We start from the raw sequence: 18,957 nt of genomic DNA on the forward strand, positions 1-18,957 counted from the left end.
CGATGCAGCATGTCTTATGTTTGTTTATATGTTCAGCAGCAGCAGCTCCTCCACATGCTAACTCAGTATGTTTGTGCATTTTCTAGCAGTAGCAAGTCCGCAGCAGCATTAGCAGATATAGTCCACCAAGACCAGGGGTTAAATTGGAATTTCAGAGTTGGGGGAACCCTAATCAGGATATGTTGCACCACCAAAAAATAATAATAATAATTTTCAAATAATAACGTTTTAATGAAATACATGAGTGTCAACATTTGGATTTATTAAAAGGACTGTATAGTATTTAATTCATAGAAGAAGTTTTTTTCTTTCAGATGAATAAATTTAACTGGCATTCTGTTGATTTGATTTGTCTGTCATTATTTATGTCATTATTCAACTTAATTGTGAAAATACATAAATGCATGTACTATCTGGCTTAGTGTTTTACATTAGATGGCAATTTTTTTTTTTTTTTAATTAAGAATAATATCAAATGTATTTTATAATTTTATTTGAATGAAAATCAGATCACAGCTGGGACAAGTTACCTTTTTCTTGCCTTAGGTTGGTGGTTATATTATAGAACATGATAAACTTATATCTAATTATGTTACAATTTAAAAGTAAATGCACATTGTTCTTCACAGGGGAAACAAACACCTACACAACTACCTTTTACTCAGACTGTTTTATGACAATATAAATTGTAATGAAAACATTTGCATTAAATTATAATGAGTTTAAAATTCTTCATTACGGCATGAATAAGCATTTTCAATAGTGAATCCCACTGTATATTTGCTAGAAAAAAAAAAGTTTCCCCAAAAAATAAAAATAAAATAAAGATAATGCTGAATCAGCAAAAATGGAGTACACACATGAATATAGAAATAACAGTGAAACCTTTTACAGTGTGTTGGCTGAGTGGTCTTGATCACTTTGGATGCGAGTGATTCCAGATTCAAAACCTTTTCTTGTATAACTACAGCTTTTTAATAAACTTAGATCACTACTGCACCTCAGGGGATCTAACGTGGAATGCGCGTCTGTATGCAGGGGCTTGCTGTCTCGTGCTGCTCTTGTATATGCTGCCTCTACCAACTTCTGCAACTTGACCAAAGCATAATGAGTTTGAAATATTTTTGAACAAGTACACTCGCTAATTAGAGATTGAATTTGTCAAATGGATCAAACAAAAAAAAAAAAAAAATGCATTGGAGAACACAAGAAATGTAACAGATTGACAAACAAGCTTTTTTTTTTTTTTTTTTTTTTGGAATCGAAGGTTTCAATTTAATCACTGGCCGAGACCAATATCCTATCAATATGTCTCACATTACTCACATTAACATGCCAAATCTTTCTGATGATTTAACTTTATTTTTTCCAAAATGTTGTTGAGCCATAATTCTAGCAGAAAAAAGGACAAATTTACACTCTGTCAAGTGTAACAATTTCTATTAGATTGCATCTTAACAATCTGAACTCTGAAGGGGCTTCCACATGTTGGTGTCTGGACTTCAACTCATCACTCATGTTCCACTTTGACCTCCATATGAAAAGCACTGCAATTAACGTCTGGTTTCGATTTAACTTCTGTCATCGTCTATGTAATGATACATTATCTACATTGTCTCTGAATCATTGGCGGATGCTTTGAAAGTTCAACAGACACATTGTTAAAGTTGAAATTGCATGAAAAATAGGTTTTAGGCCATAAACACTCTCTACGCTAGTACATGAACATTCACACTTCTAGCTACACAAGCTCAAGTTTGTTTGTCACTGCATTCTGAAATATTCCAGACTATCAGTTTTCTCTTTCAGGTCAAATACAGTCATGGATAATAAAATTAAAAATAAAACATTTAGTTTAATGGCACAGACATTTGAAGGGATTTCTATTGCCCCCATCAGTACTGACGTTTGTTACCAGCAGAGGAAAACAAGAGCACATGTTAAGTATGTTCAAGAGGATACATCTGCATTTTTTGTACTTGTGTAGAGTATGTTTCTGGCCTTAAAGCTTTCAATAGGGAAAGCAGAACATCAGCCACTTTGTTATTGTAATTTGAATTCCAGGGTTGAAAGGCATTGCTGGACATCAATCTGAAGTTGTTAAAAATGTTAAAAAAAAATCTCCGTTCAGTTACTCTTAATTGTAGGCTGGCTTTCATAAAATGCATTTTGATGTTAAAATCTCTGCCAGTAGTCCTCTAATCTCAGTGGGCAGTAGAGCAGCTCTGGTGTAATGAGGCAGCGAGAGCAGAATGGCTGGTTTTGTTCCCAGGTGAGACAAACACCTAACCACTGAACATGCTTTTTAGTGTATAAAACTACATGCTTCAGTACCTTTCAAGCAAGAAGTAGAGAATGACTCACAGAGAAGAGAGGAACATTATGGGTGCACATCATCTTTTATATGTGAATAACAAGTTTATGCTTAAATGTGTTAAATGCATTTACTGTTTAACACACGCAGCAACAGAAGACACCTATTTTTACACTGTCCAGCAGACAGCTCAAACATGGAGTCAGCACAGAACATGCACTAATGGGGCACACGTCTTTGAAAGCACCCCTCGCAGAGTGCTCAGTCTGCACTGTATGCACTGAGAGGCCCAAGCATTTAGCAAGTGCTGTATGTGTTGTGGGGCCCAAGGGCCCTAGTGGTCAAATCATGGTGTTTGCACTGAGGGCATTGGTTTTCAGCTTCCTTTGGCAGTCTCTGGCTGTGCTGTCTTAGGCTTTGGAGGCCCCCAGAGCACCGCCCGGTCCATATTCCCGCAAAAGTGCATTAGTAGTAGACTGCTAACATACAATGTAAAAAGTAGTAAACTACGTTGAAGGGTTAGTTCACCCAAAAATGAAAATTCTCTCATCATTTACTCACCCTCATGCCATCTCAGATGTGTATGATTTTCTTTATTTTGCTGAACACATACAAAGATTTTTAGAAGATTATTTCAGCTCTTTTGGTCCATACAATGCATGTGAATTGGTGCTAAAATTCTGAAGCTCCAAAATCCACAAAAGGGGCAACATAAAAATCCTCCATATGACTCTGGTGGTTAAATCCATATCTTTAGAAGTTATATGATAGGTATGGGTGAGAAACAGATCAATATTTAAGTCATTTTTACTTCACTTTCACTTTCTCCTTCTTCTGTTTTTGTGATTCACATTATTTGTGTTTATTGCCCCCTACTGGGCAGGGAGGAGAATTTACTTAAATATTGATCTGTTTCTCGCCCACACCTATCATATTGCTTTAGAAGTTATAAAATTATCCAATAGAATCACATGGCTTACTTGTATGCTCCCTTTATGTGGATTTTTGGCACCCATTCACTTACATTGTGAGGACCTACAGAGCTGAAATATTCTTCTAAAAATCTTAATTTGTGTTCTGCAGAAGAAGAAAGTCATACACATCTGGAATGAGATGAGGGTGAGTAAATCATGAGATAATTTTCATTTTTGGGTGAACTATCCCTATAAGGAGCTATTTCTACCTGATATAACTCTTATTTTTATTTTTTTTAATGAAGTAACCTAATGTAGTCAGGTTGAGTCAGTCATGTTAAATAATATTTTTTAGTTGAAAAAAAAAAAAAACAGTCAATTTAGATGTTACCACATGAAGCACATTTTTTAGTGTATATAATTTTTATAGAGTATATAAATGTCATTCTGCCTTCAGTTTTCTTTTCAGAATGTTGTGCTGATTATTGCAATGCTCCTATGTAAGCAACATTTTCTATGCTCACACTTGAATGATAAAGAAATAGAAACCTTTTTTTTTTATTTTTATTTTTTTTATATATATATATATTTTTAAATATATAACTTTGTTTTCTACTAACACTTCACATTCTGAGGTTCATACATAATGTATATGTTAGCTGTGGTTGGGCTGATTTCCACCAGGATAGGGGATAACATCATGGGAAGTTAGGTTTGCCAATCTTTTTTGTCACTGGTAATATTTAATTTACAAGATGTTTTGTCACTGGTAATATTACATTTAAAAGTATATATTTTATGCCAGGTCAAACGTCTGGTCTCCTGTTGTTTAGAATTTAATGCAAGAACCTCTGCAAGAGATAATAGGAAATATAAAATTGCCAAAATCAATTAAGAAACAGATAAGGTAATCTGCACTAGCACATAGAATTGGTTGATTTTAGGGGACTGATCATACAGTACACTATTTACTTTGCATACATCATTAACAAAAACAAACTTGGTAAGACAAAGTGTGCAGTTGCACAAACTTTTGTTCACGCACTAGCAAGTGCACACATGAGCACTTTTCAAATTCACCAATACAAAATGTTACTTGCAGCACTAGCTAGTTCAAGTACAACTGAATGGCACAAAACTCCATTCACTCAATAAAAGCATTAATAGGAAATCATTTCTCTATTGGTAATAGAAAGCAAAGAAAATAAGGTCCAAATATCTTTGACCAACATATATTTTATCTAGTGGTAATGTTGTTAACTAACTTCAAGCTCCAACTGTGCATGGAAGTTGTGTTTTTTGTGAGGTTTGAAAAATGTGCAATGCAATTTCTACTGTAAATTTTAACTTACATGCAATCATACAAGTTCATTAATTTGAATTTGTACGAATTGTAGACGTGCAAGTCCCCGGATGTGTAATGTGGAAGTAAGTGAAAGTTCCCAGTGTTAGACGCTGTGTACATGCTTATTAATTTTATGACCTAACCCAAACCCAATATCTAAACCTTACCATACAGTAGAGTCTGTAAGGATGATTTGAAGAGTAAAGAGTATGTTGTGTATGATAGAAGAAAGTAACTGTCACATTTAAGGAGATTTGGGAGAGTCACCTGATTGGCTGGTGTAAAAGTTGTGCGAATTGGTATGTCCCAACTCATATAATTACATATGATTTAGCCGCAATTTAGCCAACTTGAACGAATCCGTACGATTTCTCCATGAGCGTGTGTTTGGCGTATATTTGCAGGTGAAGTTAGAGTTGTGGCCTAATAATTAGCATGCATGATTTTGACATATTGGGCTGTGGTGCTCATATGGGCAACAAAAGTTTGAGTCCAGCTCATGACATTTATTGATCACACTGGCCTTTCTTTTTCTTAGCATGATTTTCAGTCATCTCTAAAATGTAAAATAAATAAATAAATAAAATAAAGTAAAGAGCTGAAAAGTAAAATTTTCTATGGACCATTTTTGTTCATCCCTGTACCTGTACTGAAGTACCTATGTTGGCAGCCGCTGTAACTTGCTGCCACTCAGCATTCTCTCTTTTATTCGAAACACTAATAAAGAGATACCAGCAAAAATAATGTCTTCAGGCTTTTACTTCAACAAAAATAACTTTAAAAAAGTAAAAAAAAAATAAAATAAAAAAAAACTGCATTTTAAAGTTTGTTTTTTTTAGACTCTCTTCCTTGGTTATTACATTTTTCCTACATACCAATTCATGTAGAAACAAGGCCATATGTATTTGCATATAAGATCATGAATATTCAAAGCATGTGTTTTATTATCCATTTATAGTTATTTCATATGGTGCCAAAAGCTTGTGCATGTAAAGTGCATAATCTTATGCAAACTAAGAGTCATAAACTGTACTGTGCGCAATGCATGGTATACAGTGTGTAATATTTGTAAATCTGATTTATTTTTGTGTGCATGCTGATTCTGCTGTGTTTGCATACACAAACATTACTTTTTAAGACAATGCAATATGTTATGCATGTGGCCCACAGAAATCTGTACACTAAATAAGGGACTAATTTTCTCTTTTTTCAATGAATGACAAATAATTTTACTATAACGATTCTTCATTATGTGAAATTACATTACTGAATGTCATTCTATGGTGAAAACAGCATCATTATTCATTTAGCTCAAAAATACTCTGCTTTGCCTTTGGAGGTCAGCACTAAAAGACCACAAAGTACCAGATGACTTAATAATAATAATAAGTGATGTATTACTGTAACTCAAACCTCTTTTTAGCAAACAGGTATTTCATACCTCAATAAAAAAGCACTCCACTAAAGGTCTAAGTAAAACTGCTTTTTATAGATGGCTTTGCTAAACTTGTGTAGCTGAGATCATGACATAATTTACAGTTGATTTCATGCTCACTATAATTTACATTTAGACATTTAGTAGACACTTTTATTCAAAGTAACTTTCAAATATGGAACATAAGCAATTTGTCATGCAAAAGTCAACAATATCTGCAGTATAGCACTGCCAAGTTCCCAGAGTAGCTAGAGAAGTATAGAAGGTAGCACAGAAGAAAGAGACAGACAAGGAAAGGTTTATTTTTTCATTGTCCATTAAATAATAAAATAGTAAGTGGCATTAGTGTTGACTGGTTAAGTACTCATGGAGGAGATGCGTCTTCAGCTGTTTCTTGAATATTAAGATGGTTTAAGCAGATCAGGTGGAGGTTGGCAGCTCATTCCACCACTGAGGAACAGAGAATATGAATGATCTGGAGAGCAACTTTGTGCTTTGTTGCAATGGGACCACCAGGCACCGCTCATTTATTGACCGCAGAGAGTGGGGACATAGACCTGGAGGAGTAAACTGAATTAAGAGGGTGCACTTCCATTGGCTTTCCTGAAGGCCTAAGTCAAAGCCTTGTATTAGGGTAGCTACAGGTAGGCAGTGGAGTGAAATCAAGTGTGTGTGGGGGGGGGGGGGGGGCAGTGACATGAGCCCCCTTTGTCAAGGATGAGACCAGAGATCCAAGTGCGAAAACAAAGTAACAGACCTTATTATATTTTTAACTGGTGAAGCACGATGGAGACCCAGCACTGACTGCAGCGTGGAGATGGAGAGTGTGTTCGTAGGTTTGTGTGATTTGTGGTAGTGTGGAGCGCAGATCCGCAAGGAATCCTCTGAAGGATATTGTGTTTGTAGGTTTGTGTGCGTCGTGGTAGTGTGAAGAGCAGAGCCAGTGAAGAGGGGTAACCTATGAGGAACACTCAGGTGAAGGGTCAAGGCGAGCGATGCAACCAACAGGAAGGTAACCACAATTCGGGCGCTACAGCAAAGACAGGCAACCAACACAAAAAACACGTAATAGGACCGACTAGGGCAGAGAGAGAGTGGTGAGTAACTAAACACACAACAACAATCTAGTAATGAACACAAAACAGAGTGGGATAAATATAGGCAGAAAACAAACCATGGTCAGGTGCCGCTCATCAGCTGAATGTTGGCATGATCAGCGTTCCCATGGAAACAATCAGGGTTCCCATGGAAATGCGGCACCTGAAACACATGAAGAGAACATAACCACAATGGAACAAACTGGCGGACTCACCGAGACTGTGACACTCTTTGGTTGATTGAAGGCCAGACGCGCTGTCGCATACTGGACCATCTGCAGTGGCTTAATCGCACTAGCTGGGAGGCCAACCAACAGAGCATTAAAGTAGTTAAATCTTGAAACGACTAGAGTTTGGACCAGAAACTGCACTACTCCCGATGTTGTAAAGTGTGAACTTGCAAAACCGGGCAGATGATGAGATGTAGCCGGTGAAGTTAAGCTGCTCATCAACCACCACTCCCAGGTTCCAGGCTGTCCTCGTTGGCATTAGTGCAGTAGTTTGGATCACAAGGAGCTCTGTCTTGGCAAGGTTGAGCTGAAGGTGGCATTCCTCGGGCCCTATGAAATCTGTTTTATTTTTTCTGAATTCCGTGTATTAATTTAATTTTATAATCAAAAAACTGTCTTGAATTAATCTAATTTGAATCAAATGAAAACAGAGCAATTACTTTTCAACATACATTGCATTGTTTTTTATCAAATTTATATCAAATTCTTTTCTTTTCTTTTTGTCAAATACAGTGCTGCACAGCAGATCATGAGCAAGTATTGAAAGCATGTGAGGTATTGCTTAAATATAATATAATAATTAATTATTAATTATTAGCCTATTATTGCTACATTGAATATTACATTTTAATATACAGTAGTAATATTTTTCTGGCACTTTTTTTTCCCCACGGGTCTTGTTAAATTTAGCTTTTATTTTGTCATAAAATTGGATGAAGCACTTTCGGTTTGTATGTTTTTGACGACAGCTTCACATCTCCGGATCAGCAGTTCGCTTTTTAAAACACAAAAGTCTGTGATTTAATTATATAAATACATTGCAAAAGTATATAGCATAATTGCTCTGTTCTTTGTCTTCTATGCACACACAAAGAGTGTGTGTGATGATCATGATGGGGTGTTAAGTGTATGTGCGGCTGGCTTCACACATTTTGAAGCATAGCACATGCATACTATATTTTTATGTAATTAAATCACAGCCTTCTGTGCTTTAATCATCATACTAAGAGATACTATGATTTTAATTTGATTGCTTATGCATTTATACATTCATTTTATCCCTAATGTCAAATTCCGTGACATTCCAAGTTTAATGGTTAATTCAGTTTTTATGACTGGATTCCACAATATCCTCTGTGTTTTCTGCATTGCGGAAATCATAGTGACCTATGTTCCTTTATGCTTGCCGAGATCTCCGAAAGGCAGGCAGAGATACAAGCTGAGACAGCGGGGTCGTCAGGCTGGAATGACAGGTAGATGTTGTGATTCTTACAGTTTGCTGACCTATTATATTTATGACATATGAAAACTGTCATATCCATTTCCAACATTCTTTAGACAACAGCTAGGGAAACCTGAATGGAAATCAGGTAAATAAGCTAAAGTCAAATTGTGTTCCTTTACCACATCAAGTATTGATGTGGTAAAGGAACACAAAAGTCTTTGTTAAGAACTAGTCAGTTAACAAATGAAGTCTTGCCCATGACATGCTCTTTTTTGGATGCTGAACTCAATTTCTACATTTCTTAGGCATAATGCTACATGTAATTACTCTGATGTGACATAATACATCAAAGATTTCAGTTCATTTTTAACCATTCTTCACAGAAGAAGCTCTGGCAAAAGAGTGAACATAAAGAACCACATCACTGACTGCTGTTCTGATGTAGTGATGTAATAACTTGCACAGTAGGTGTGCATATATTAGACAGTTCTTGGTACTTACCAAGTATTCTAAAATTTGCAATATTCTGCCAAAATTTTAATTGAAACTAAATGATTTGCATTAAAGCTGATGTGTGTAATATTTTCAATGTTAAAAAATATTTTTGTATCCCAGCTTAATCTGCAGAGTCAACTATACTGTAAATTAGCCATTTGTAGGTTGAATTCACCCAAAAGTGTAACTGTGGCTCTGTGGTGCTATAAAAACTTCTCATACATCTCTCCAACCTAATTATGAATCAATCCGCTTCTTTTTCTCAAAGTTTAAAACACAATGAGTAATGTGTGGGCCTGCTGAACATCAAGCTCAAAGACCCGTAAAATTCCAAGGTCATCACAGCACTAACTACAACATGTTCTCTCGCAAGAAAAGACCACTGAGGTACAGAGGGAGGGGGAGGAGGAAAGCCAAGAGAGAAAGACAGAGAGACAATAAAAGAAAGCAAGGAATAAGGGAGAAAGACGTCGAGTGAAAAGAGTGGCCTTCCCTTATAGAATCCTAATATTGTGGTTTTGCCCATTTAACATAATTTCCAAATGCTACCCAGTGTACAAGAGTGCTCTAGATTTACAGAAGGGTATAAGGGCATAAGTAATTTGAACTGCCCATCTCTGCCCCCACACCTGAACAATACAAAGCTCCACTGACCTCTCTTAGCATGGAACAATTTTTCAGCAGAACATTTGGTCCTCAACAGTCAGATAAAGATAATCAACCAAACCATAAGCATCCAGACAGAATGCTGTGCTTGCCAGGACCCCAGTGTGCCTCCCTTCCAAACCATCCGCAAGTAAAGTTAGGCAAACAACCCAGAGGCACTGTATATTATACTGTAAAATAATTTTGTCAGGTAACTTATAGGCTAAATTATGCTTGACACTAAACTTCACTAAACAAAATGTGCTTCATTTGTTAAAGTGCACCTATTATGGATTTTAAAAGTGCCTAATTTTGTTTTAAAGGTGTCATACAATAGATTTACATCCATCCAAGGTGAAAAAACACTTTAATTTGCTTATAATTTAAATTGCAGCATTACCTTTTTTTCCCCGTGTCAAAAACGACTCCTTCGATGATCCGTTCTAAAGGATTCATTCTAAACTCCTCCTTTCAGAGAGCCTACTCTGCTCTGATTGGTCAGATGTCCCAGTCTGTTGTGATTGGTCTACCGCATACAGCGCGTGTCGGAAAGGAAACGCCCACTACCATATCTGAGTTTCAGCTCTGTCTTTAAAAAATTTCTGTTTTACCTTACCAATTTGAGCCCGAGTCCGACAGTGATACATCAGAAGATCAACCCGAACCACCATCGCAAGCACGACGAGAACAGGACGTTTCTCTGTGGTAAGTTTATATGAAGTTTGACAATAACGTGAGTTAGTAAACAGATCAGAGGCAGGTTTTTTGTTACCAAATTACATAGGTTAGTTAAGGAAGTAAGTCTGGAATTACTAACGACTTGTTTCAGGCGTTCAAAATCGGTTCTTTCTTTAGGGTGTCAATAACTCAATAAAAATGTATTGTGCACTTTGATTTTTGAAACTTTGCAGGCTTTTTTACATTCACAAACAGCTATATAACACACTATATGAAAGATAATATTTGAAAAACCATAATAGGTGCTCTTTAACACCTAGGTTAATTGGTTGTACTCAAGTCAAAAATAGTATTTAATATGACTGAATCACTGAACCAGACTACACAGGTTACACCAACAAAACTCATTTTTAAGGGTTAGATCAGGTGAAAATAGCTCCCTAAGGTAGCAACTGTGCATTTTCACTTTTTACAGTGTAACAAACATCTTACAGCACTTTCACTAATTGTATATAGTTTGCACTTGCTGCCGTTAAAATTGTTTGGTGCATTTATTTTAGTTTAGTGGTGCTTTCCCCGTAATGAGGTCATATGGCTGTATTTCAATTTATCCAAAACATACTGTAGGGAACAATGTGGCAAAAGTGATATTAGGTTATAATGATGTACTGTAGTGTAGGGCAAAAGTAATAGAGTAAAATTTGTCAATTTATGCGAATACATTTGAAACAGCAAGATGCTTTTTTAAGTAATAAATTAAGATAATGCTTAAAAAATGACCACTACAGAAAAGGATGCAACATTTCCTGTTCATTTCAATCACCGTTATCATCAATCACCTTTAAGCAAATTATTCTCCATTGTGATAGTCTCTATCAATGCAAGCCCACTTTGAACATTCTACATAAATCTTTTCACCATACTTATGAAAAACAATGTGTTTTATGGTGGGCCTTTAGCCCCTTCGTACTATCCTTTTTACCCCAAATACTATACTTTCACTTATTGGACATATTGGAAAAACTTTTGGTTTAATCACTTGAACAAAATTGAAAAATGAAAAACAAGTATTTTGTTTTAAAAATAAATGTGATAATTAAACTGCACACACAGACCCAATACTAGCCACCAGCCATAATTACATTGAAGATGGAGCGGAATCCACACATAAATTCTGAACCAATAGCATTAGTACTGTAAAGTTAGTTTTAGTTTCACAAATTACTTTTGTACTCGGTTTTAAAAATGTTTATAAATGCACTTTTGCTTTTGTGACAACTTTTGAGACTTTTTTTATGATGTTGATTCACAAAAATATCTAATCAGTTTCCATGCATAGATGGCATGTGTAATGCCAAAATTGCCAGAGTAAGAACATTTTAAGTGTTTTTTTTACATTTCACTCAGACAGACAAATAGTGAGAAAAACACATACAATACAATCATATCAATTCTCATATTCTGGTCCATTAAGTAAGTTTTCTATATGCATTTAAGCAAAATGGTACAAGTTTATTCTCTTCAAATGCATTTACTTTAAATAAACAAAAATACAGTCAGAAGTAATCCAGAAGTGATCCAAAAGCAAATTAGATTATTTTAAAAATGTAATCCAAGAGATGACATTACTGACTACAATTTTGGACATGCAATTTGTAATCAGTAGCCTACCAGATTACAATTCAGATGTAATCTACCTAGCTAATGATCTCATTGTGAATTTTGCAGGTCATAGTGACAAACAAGTGTCTAGGAAAGTGCTGTGGTAGTTTTTTTGTTGCTTTTTAGTGTGTTGGGGGGAAATAAAATCACAGGTGCCTTTTAACCCCCGGGTAACTTTAGCCCTGTTGTACCCTACTGAGGCAGTTTTGCTTGACCACTGGACTTATGAACTGAGATGCTTCAAATGATGAGTGAATGAAAAGCTACCAGAGTCGCCTACTACTAGTGCAAGAGTGTGTGGTAAGGGGGGAGGGGACAGAAAGATTTTAAAGGCGTTTGAATCCCCCAGTTGCAGCCCAAATGGTCTCACAAGAGGTTCATAATACCACACATCCAACAGACAAGATTCAGTCACCATCCGCAGGGCAGCTTGTGGACTTAAACTATGTTTTTTTTTTTTTTTTTTTTTTCATATCAAAGGTTACATTGGGGAAACCCCACGCAGCAGGTGCAATAAATCGTATATTACAGTATAAGACGGTGCCATGGAATGAAGAGTGGTGCAGGTGACCAAAACGACAGAACATATCTTAACTTACCTCTCAGAAGCATTAAAATGAAATGCAGAGTATGGAGCCGCAACATGTTTGCTTTCGCCTGAACAGAAACTTCCATCTTACTGGACCACACAGAAGGGCAGTAAAAGTGAAAAGGGCCACGAGAGGAGACCTGCGGGCTCCCTTAAAGCGCTATCCGGAGAGATGATGACAAAATTTGCTCAAGTAAGTTCCAATATCTCACTTAGATGAAATCCAGACGTGTTCATGGTCCATGTTCTTCAGCTAACAGCGGGCTCGGTTTACTTTAATTCGGGTTACAAAGTGTCCGAGCATCCAAAAACGCATATTCAAATTAATACGCCCTGTCGTGATTAAAACAGATGTGTCTTCTCGTTGCGCGACAGATCCGTCACAAATATTGTTTTTCGCGCATCCGAAATATTTCCCTCACGCGTCGTTTTATTCAACTCTCTTCTCCGCAAATCAGTGTGCAGTATTTCGGTACTGGATACTTCTGTCTTTCTAGTAAAGTCTGGCTGGTTTGGAAGCGTTTCTGTGGGATTTCCCCCCCGATGTGTGTGTGTGATGCGTAAAGCAAGATCTCGGTCTCCACTGCATTCGCACGCGCATCCTCTAATGCGGAATTATCGTGCACATCCTAAAAGTTGCTTGAGAGCACGACTGCATGATTTGCGCTTTCCATATCTTCAGTCTCGCTTAAAATAACCTCCACGGATGAAAAATAATATTATTACGATGGTTTCCTTCCTCAGAAGATTCTTCTAATGTTACGGGAAAAAATCGCTCATACGACAATTTGCATGTGGGTTTGAAGAGGTCCCTGCGTCAAGCTGTCCTCTACACTCCAGCGCAGATACTGACTGGCAAGAGCAAACTGAGGTACATGGTTAAAGCATCACCTGAAGCACCACATCCACGATCAAGGGGTCCCCGTACTATTTATACAAAGCTGCATATCAACCTATCAGAGCATTCAAATAGCTCCAAAACTGCAAGATCTGCGTGTGTTTGACAAAAGTGTTTTAAATAGTATTATTATTATTATTATTATTATTATTATTATTATTATTATTATTATTTTAAGGAAGGAAGGGAAAGTTGGAGACACGATTTATTTTCTTAATAGTTTATGGTTTTAATAGTTTATCATCAAATACATTATCAAACATGCAACAAAAAATACATTTGGTATAACAGAAGTTCATTTCCACGTACATCACAATCGTTATTGAGTGCCAAATAGAGGAGCGTTGCAAATCATATTGTAATCACTGCAAAGCAACAGCGACCCCTTGTGGGCATAGCATTGACTTACGTCAGTGAATGTTGGGGGTGTAAGCAGAAAAGTAAAAGGAAGGAAAAGGCATTCAAACAGACATAGTGAGAAAATTTTGTGTATTTTGTTGACAAATGACCTAAACAGATAACAGGCTTAATTGTATAGTTTATTCTCGATAGATGAGTTGCATGTCTAATTCAGAAATGATTTGAATTGGGATATTACATGATTTTAAGTCTGCATATTGTCTTCAGTCAGTCTGTCTGGTATTTTCATTTGGCATTTTGGAAATCATTGAGGGGTGGTATGCCAACAAGAATTTACAAGCTTTGATTAGTTTCTGACATTAATGCTGCGTGTAAGGTTTAGGTTTAGTAGGCTGCCGCAGAAAGTTTTTGTACTGTGTTTGCATTTCACAAAAGGTTTAATCAGATTTATTTGAATGATTATAAAATGCATCCATCAGGACTGTCAGGCAGTCTAAAACTGAGTTTATGTTCATGCATCAATCAGCCAACACCTCCGCATTTCTCAGCTTCAGCTCAGTGCGGTTAACAAGATTATAGTACATAACACAGCTGAATTTCTAGTCTTTTTCCAAGTCTTTAAATCATAAAGTATCGAGGAAATAGGCGTTTCTACAGTAATAGTTTGTCGCCATTTGGTTCCTTGTCATTGAGAGCATAAGATGCAAAAATACACATCTGAAAAAGACACACTTACGTAAGTGATGACTGCCTCTGAAGGAAAAAGAAAGAGAAAAGAATGCATCTTCAGCAAGACACTCAACAGCTTCCTGCGTGCAACACCTTTAGCTGCCACTCCACCATTTATAATATACCTTCTTACAGAAGAAAGCGCATACCACAGAAACAGACAGACCTGACAAGATACCCCACTTTCCCGTCATCATACTGTCATCGTATCATTTGAGAAGCCTTGAACAGAGACTAAACGTGGGCTCACACACATTGAGATCAGATTGCATATACACACGCGTCTATCTTATGCTTAATTAATTTAGCGAGCATCATGCTTGAATGCTAATGTGTAATGCTCTCCCACAATACCGAATGACAGAAAAGAAAGCTGGCAGTTGGCCCGATTAGAGAAAGAGAGAAAACGATTGAATACAAAATGCAATTATAATCAGCTGCTTCATCTACAATCAAGCTTTCATGTAAGTCTTTTGCGTATCCATTTGTTGATGAGCGCCTTTGATGTCTCGCGACTCGGCATGCAACAGATGAGAGGCGGGAAAAGGGGGATTGTAGATCAACAGGGTGGGTTAAATGAACAGCGGTATTTTGAGTAAATAGCGTGCTGCTGGGTCTCTCAGAATTTAAACTAGTCATGGTATAGTTGCCTTGACTTCATTAATATGCCAATATGTAAGTGCACTGTTTTTAGATCTGTTGTCTGCGGAATCAAACATGTGAAAAACAGACCTTTGTTGGTTTTACTGGGTATTCATTGCTGGCACACATCCTCTTTCATCACAAAAGGCAACTGTTACTACATTGTTACTACACTGCTACTTACTTGTTCAGCAGCCATATCACCCTGTAGCTCTAGACCGGTTGCCCACTGAAGCTAATCAGGGTTGAGCCTGGTCAGTATCTGGATGGGAGACCTCTGGTAAACTCAGTTTTCTGCTGGAAGGGGTGTTAGTGAGGCCAGCAGGGGGTCCTCACCCTGCGGTCTGTGTGGGTCCTCACACCCCAGAATAGTGATGGGGAAACTATACTGTAAAAAGGCACCGTCCGTCGGATGAGATGTTAAACCGTGGTTCCCCAGAGCACTTCTCGTAAAGAGTAGGGGTGTAACCCCAGTGTCCTGGACACATTCCCCCCATAGGCCCTTCTCAATCATGGCCACCATCCATGAATTGGCTGTATCACTCTTCTCTCTCTCCTCTTCACCAACAGCTGGTGTGTGGTGAGCGTATTGGCGCACTATACTGCCGTTGCATCATCGGGTGGATGTTGTACACTGGTGGTGGTTCAGGAGAGTCCCCCGTTCACTGTGTAAAAGCACTTTGTGTGTAGTGTCAGAAAAGCGCTACATAAATGTAACGTTCATTCATTCATACTAATTAAAGGCAAATGAGATACCTGATTTAGTGTAAATGGAAAAATCTTTATAAATATATGCTCTCTCACATACACAGACACACAGATAAAATAATTAAAAAGATGTGCATTGGCCCCAAAAATATTTGGACACTTAAGGCACACATAAAATATATGAAAATGTTAAAATGTATGAAAGTTATTGCATTAATCTTACAAAATATCAATAAAAAGGTCCCAGGCTAATTTTGTTAATTGATGTTTGAAGACAGTTACCCTCAAGTTCACACAGGTGTCCTATCACTAGTTTGACAACCAGAAAGTGTCCAAATATAGTTTTGTCATAATTTTGAACTGCATATGTATTGTTATTAAAACCTAATAACTTCTTTTTGTGAAATTTTGAGAAATGTTTTGCTTGAAACATGCGTTTGTGTTACCGTTCTTTAAAATAGATTACTTTTTGTCATCTAATGCAATGAATTCATGTATTGTTAGGCTTGATTGTGTTTAACTTTGGCTTTAGTGTCAAAACACTGTTTTGTGGCTAAACTTTTTTTTTTTTTTGAATAACATTCGTTTGTTAGCACTTTATTATTTTCTGCAATGTAGTGACCAACATGATCACATGGTATGTAGATATGTTGTTATCAAATGTTTCGGTACCCTGACATTGACCCCATTCTGCCAAGTTACTCACAAAGCGCCATCCCCCATCAGACATCTTTACATAAATTCAAACCTTTTCCTGTGTTGCTGATAGCGCATTGTGCGAAAGACATGGGTTCTCGTACCACACAAACCAGGAACTAATTGCGTTCACATAATCAATGCTAAGTGTTATTCAGAGGTCGCATTTTCCATCAAAGATTACTTTTTAACTTCACTGAAGTTTAGGTTTAGGGATGGGGTTTGGGTTAGGGTTTATGTTTAAAAAATATGCAATTCTCTTCACTGCAATACATCATTTACAACATAAAAAAAAAAATAAAAAAAAAAAAGCTTTTCATTTCATCCGGAATCGTAAGCCAACAGATAACCATTCGTTCATCACTACTTCCCGCTTCGGGCACTGAGGTTACTGCTTCAAATTTTGGTAAGCACAGACCGATTTTAGCTGAAAAACTTTCAACCTGCTGTCATCAAATTCACAGTGAGATCAGTCTGCTGGAACTGAACTTTAAAGTCAACTTCAAATGTGTGTTATAAATGATTTCAAGAATTATTTAGATAGAATTGGAGAAAATAAATAAATAAATGAGCATTCACTTTAACACAGTAATTGGATTTGAAATGGATTTTGCAGAGAACAAACACAGGATGTGGATTATATTTTGGCTGTTTAAGATTGTGCTGTTATTTCACACTTTTGGAAAAAGGCATGCCTATACACAAAGCGTTGAGCACAGAGGGGGCCCAATCCATAAAAGAACAGCTTAATAACACTCACCCAAATGCACATGCATGTACACACACAGACACACATACATCCTGCTGTGAATGCTCGGAGTCAGAGATTAAGTTCTCTTCAGATTTGACTCAACTGGCATCATTTTGTCATCCTCCAATCAAACATGAGCCACTGAAATGAGCTGTCTAAAGACAATAATATATCCTTAATGATTCCAGTCTATTCTCCCTACAGCCCTCTAAATAACTGATATTCAATCTACCTGCTTTTCTCTCCTCCAGATCACTTTTCCATATCCACTTGGTATACTGTTCTGTCTTCACATGTGAGCTATTATATATGAACTCTTAGGGTGAAAGTGCATGCGCTTACAGCTCTGGGATAAGGTATGCAGAGGTGTAGTTTCAAGTTGCGCACTTCAGAATCTCAGCAGATGCAATAGGTCATCCTACTCATTTGAGATTGAGACATTATGTATACTGTTTATTAGGGAAGTATGCATATTCTGATGAAGGTTTTATATTCTGTTTTAAAAATCCAAAACTGCGGCTCATTCTTCCCCATAGTTTCTTATAATGTTCATCAGTATATTGTGAACATCAGGTCTTAGCACTAGCAAAGGCCTTGGCTTGATTTACTAATCTTCGGGACATTGATGACACAATTACCAGTAACACGATTAAAAAATAGTTGGTACTTATGAAAAACATTGCTGTATACCAAGCCATGACCAATATCATTCTGTTATAATTTGTTTTGTTTATCGTGCAGCTTTATTGTAGCTGCCTGAAAATGGGTAAATTTGGAGGTGATTATCTGACATGGTGTGAGCTGCAAGGCAATCGTTTTTGTGACTTTCAGGTCCACGAATAACGTGCGAGACTGGGCAGTCAGTGGAGTTTCTGGTACCCCGCTATAGTAAGATGGTGCCCCCCTAGGGAGTTGGTGCTTTATGCAGACTGGGTAATATGCGTTTAGGGAGCGGTGGCCCTGCTGCATTATCACAATTTCAAGGGAGTGACATTTCAGTGCACTATCAAAATTTTCACAATAGGCAGCATTATCACACAGGAAGTTAGCAACTTGTTTCCAAGAGTTCCAGTACCCTAGGATCAGCCATATTATGCCGACTCACTGACAAGCGCTATCTCTGTCAATAAAATCAATCAGTCAGACATTTTTGCATTGACCCCAGTGTGTTTACCTCCCCTTATGGTGCAACCTTAAATGCATTGTGCCAGTAGTGTAGGAGACCTGGGTTCGTATCCCGCATTGAAACCTGAAAGCAGTCGTGTTTGTATAATCAATGACGAGCATGATTAAGAGATTGCAATTTTTTTCTAAGATTACATTTTTATATTTTTCACTGATGGTTAGATTTAGGTGTGGGGTTAAGTTTGGGTGGTACAGTTTATAAAATATGCATTGCTCTTCACTTTTGGCGCCCCTCTGTGGACAATACACACAGAAAATGAAGCTCACACTTACCTATACACCCAACAACGCTTACTGCTTTGGCCACTGGGGTAATTTAGGTAAGCACAGACCGATTTTACCTAAAGAGTTACAACTGA

General features: G+C 37.1%; 1 protein-coding gene across 1 annotated transcript in view; it reads right to left on the bottom strand.

Annotated features, from left to right (window-relative positions):
- The window catches only part of LOC127424528 (transmembrane protein 132C-like), a 363,330-nt gene extending 350,549 nt beyond the window's left edge, over positions 1–12,781 (bottom strand). Inside the window, exon 1 of the mRNA XM_051669844.1 lies at positions 12,640–12,781. Within this exon, the coding sequence (XP_051525804.1) occupies positions 12,640–12,715 (76 nt within the window). The 5' untranslated portion in view covers positions 12,716–12,781. The remainder of the gene's footprint in view (positions 1–12,639) is intronic.
- Between the last annotated feature and the right edge of the window lie 6,176 nt (positions 12,782–18,957).

Source organism: Myxocyprinus asiaticus, chromosome 33 (genome assembly GCF_019703515.2).
Source record: "Myxocyprinus asiaticus isolate MX2 ecotype Aquarium Trade chromosome 33, UBuf_Myxa_2, whole genome shotgun sequence".
NCBI lineage: Eukaryota > Metazoa > Chordata > Actinopteri > Cypriniformes > Catostomidae > Myxocyprinus > Myxocyprinus asiaticus.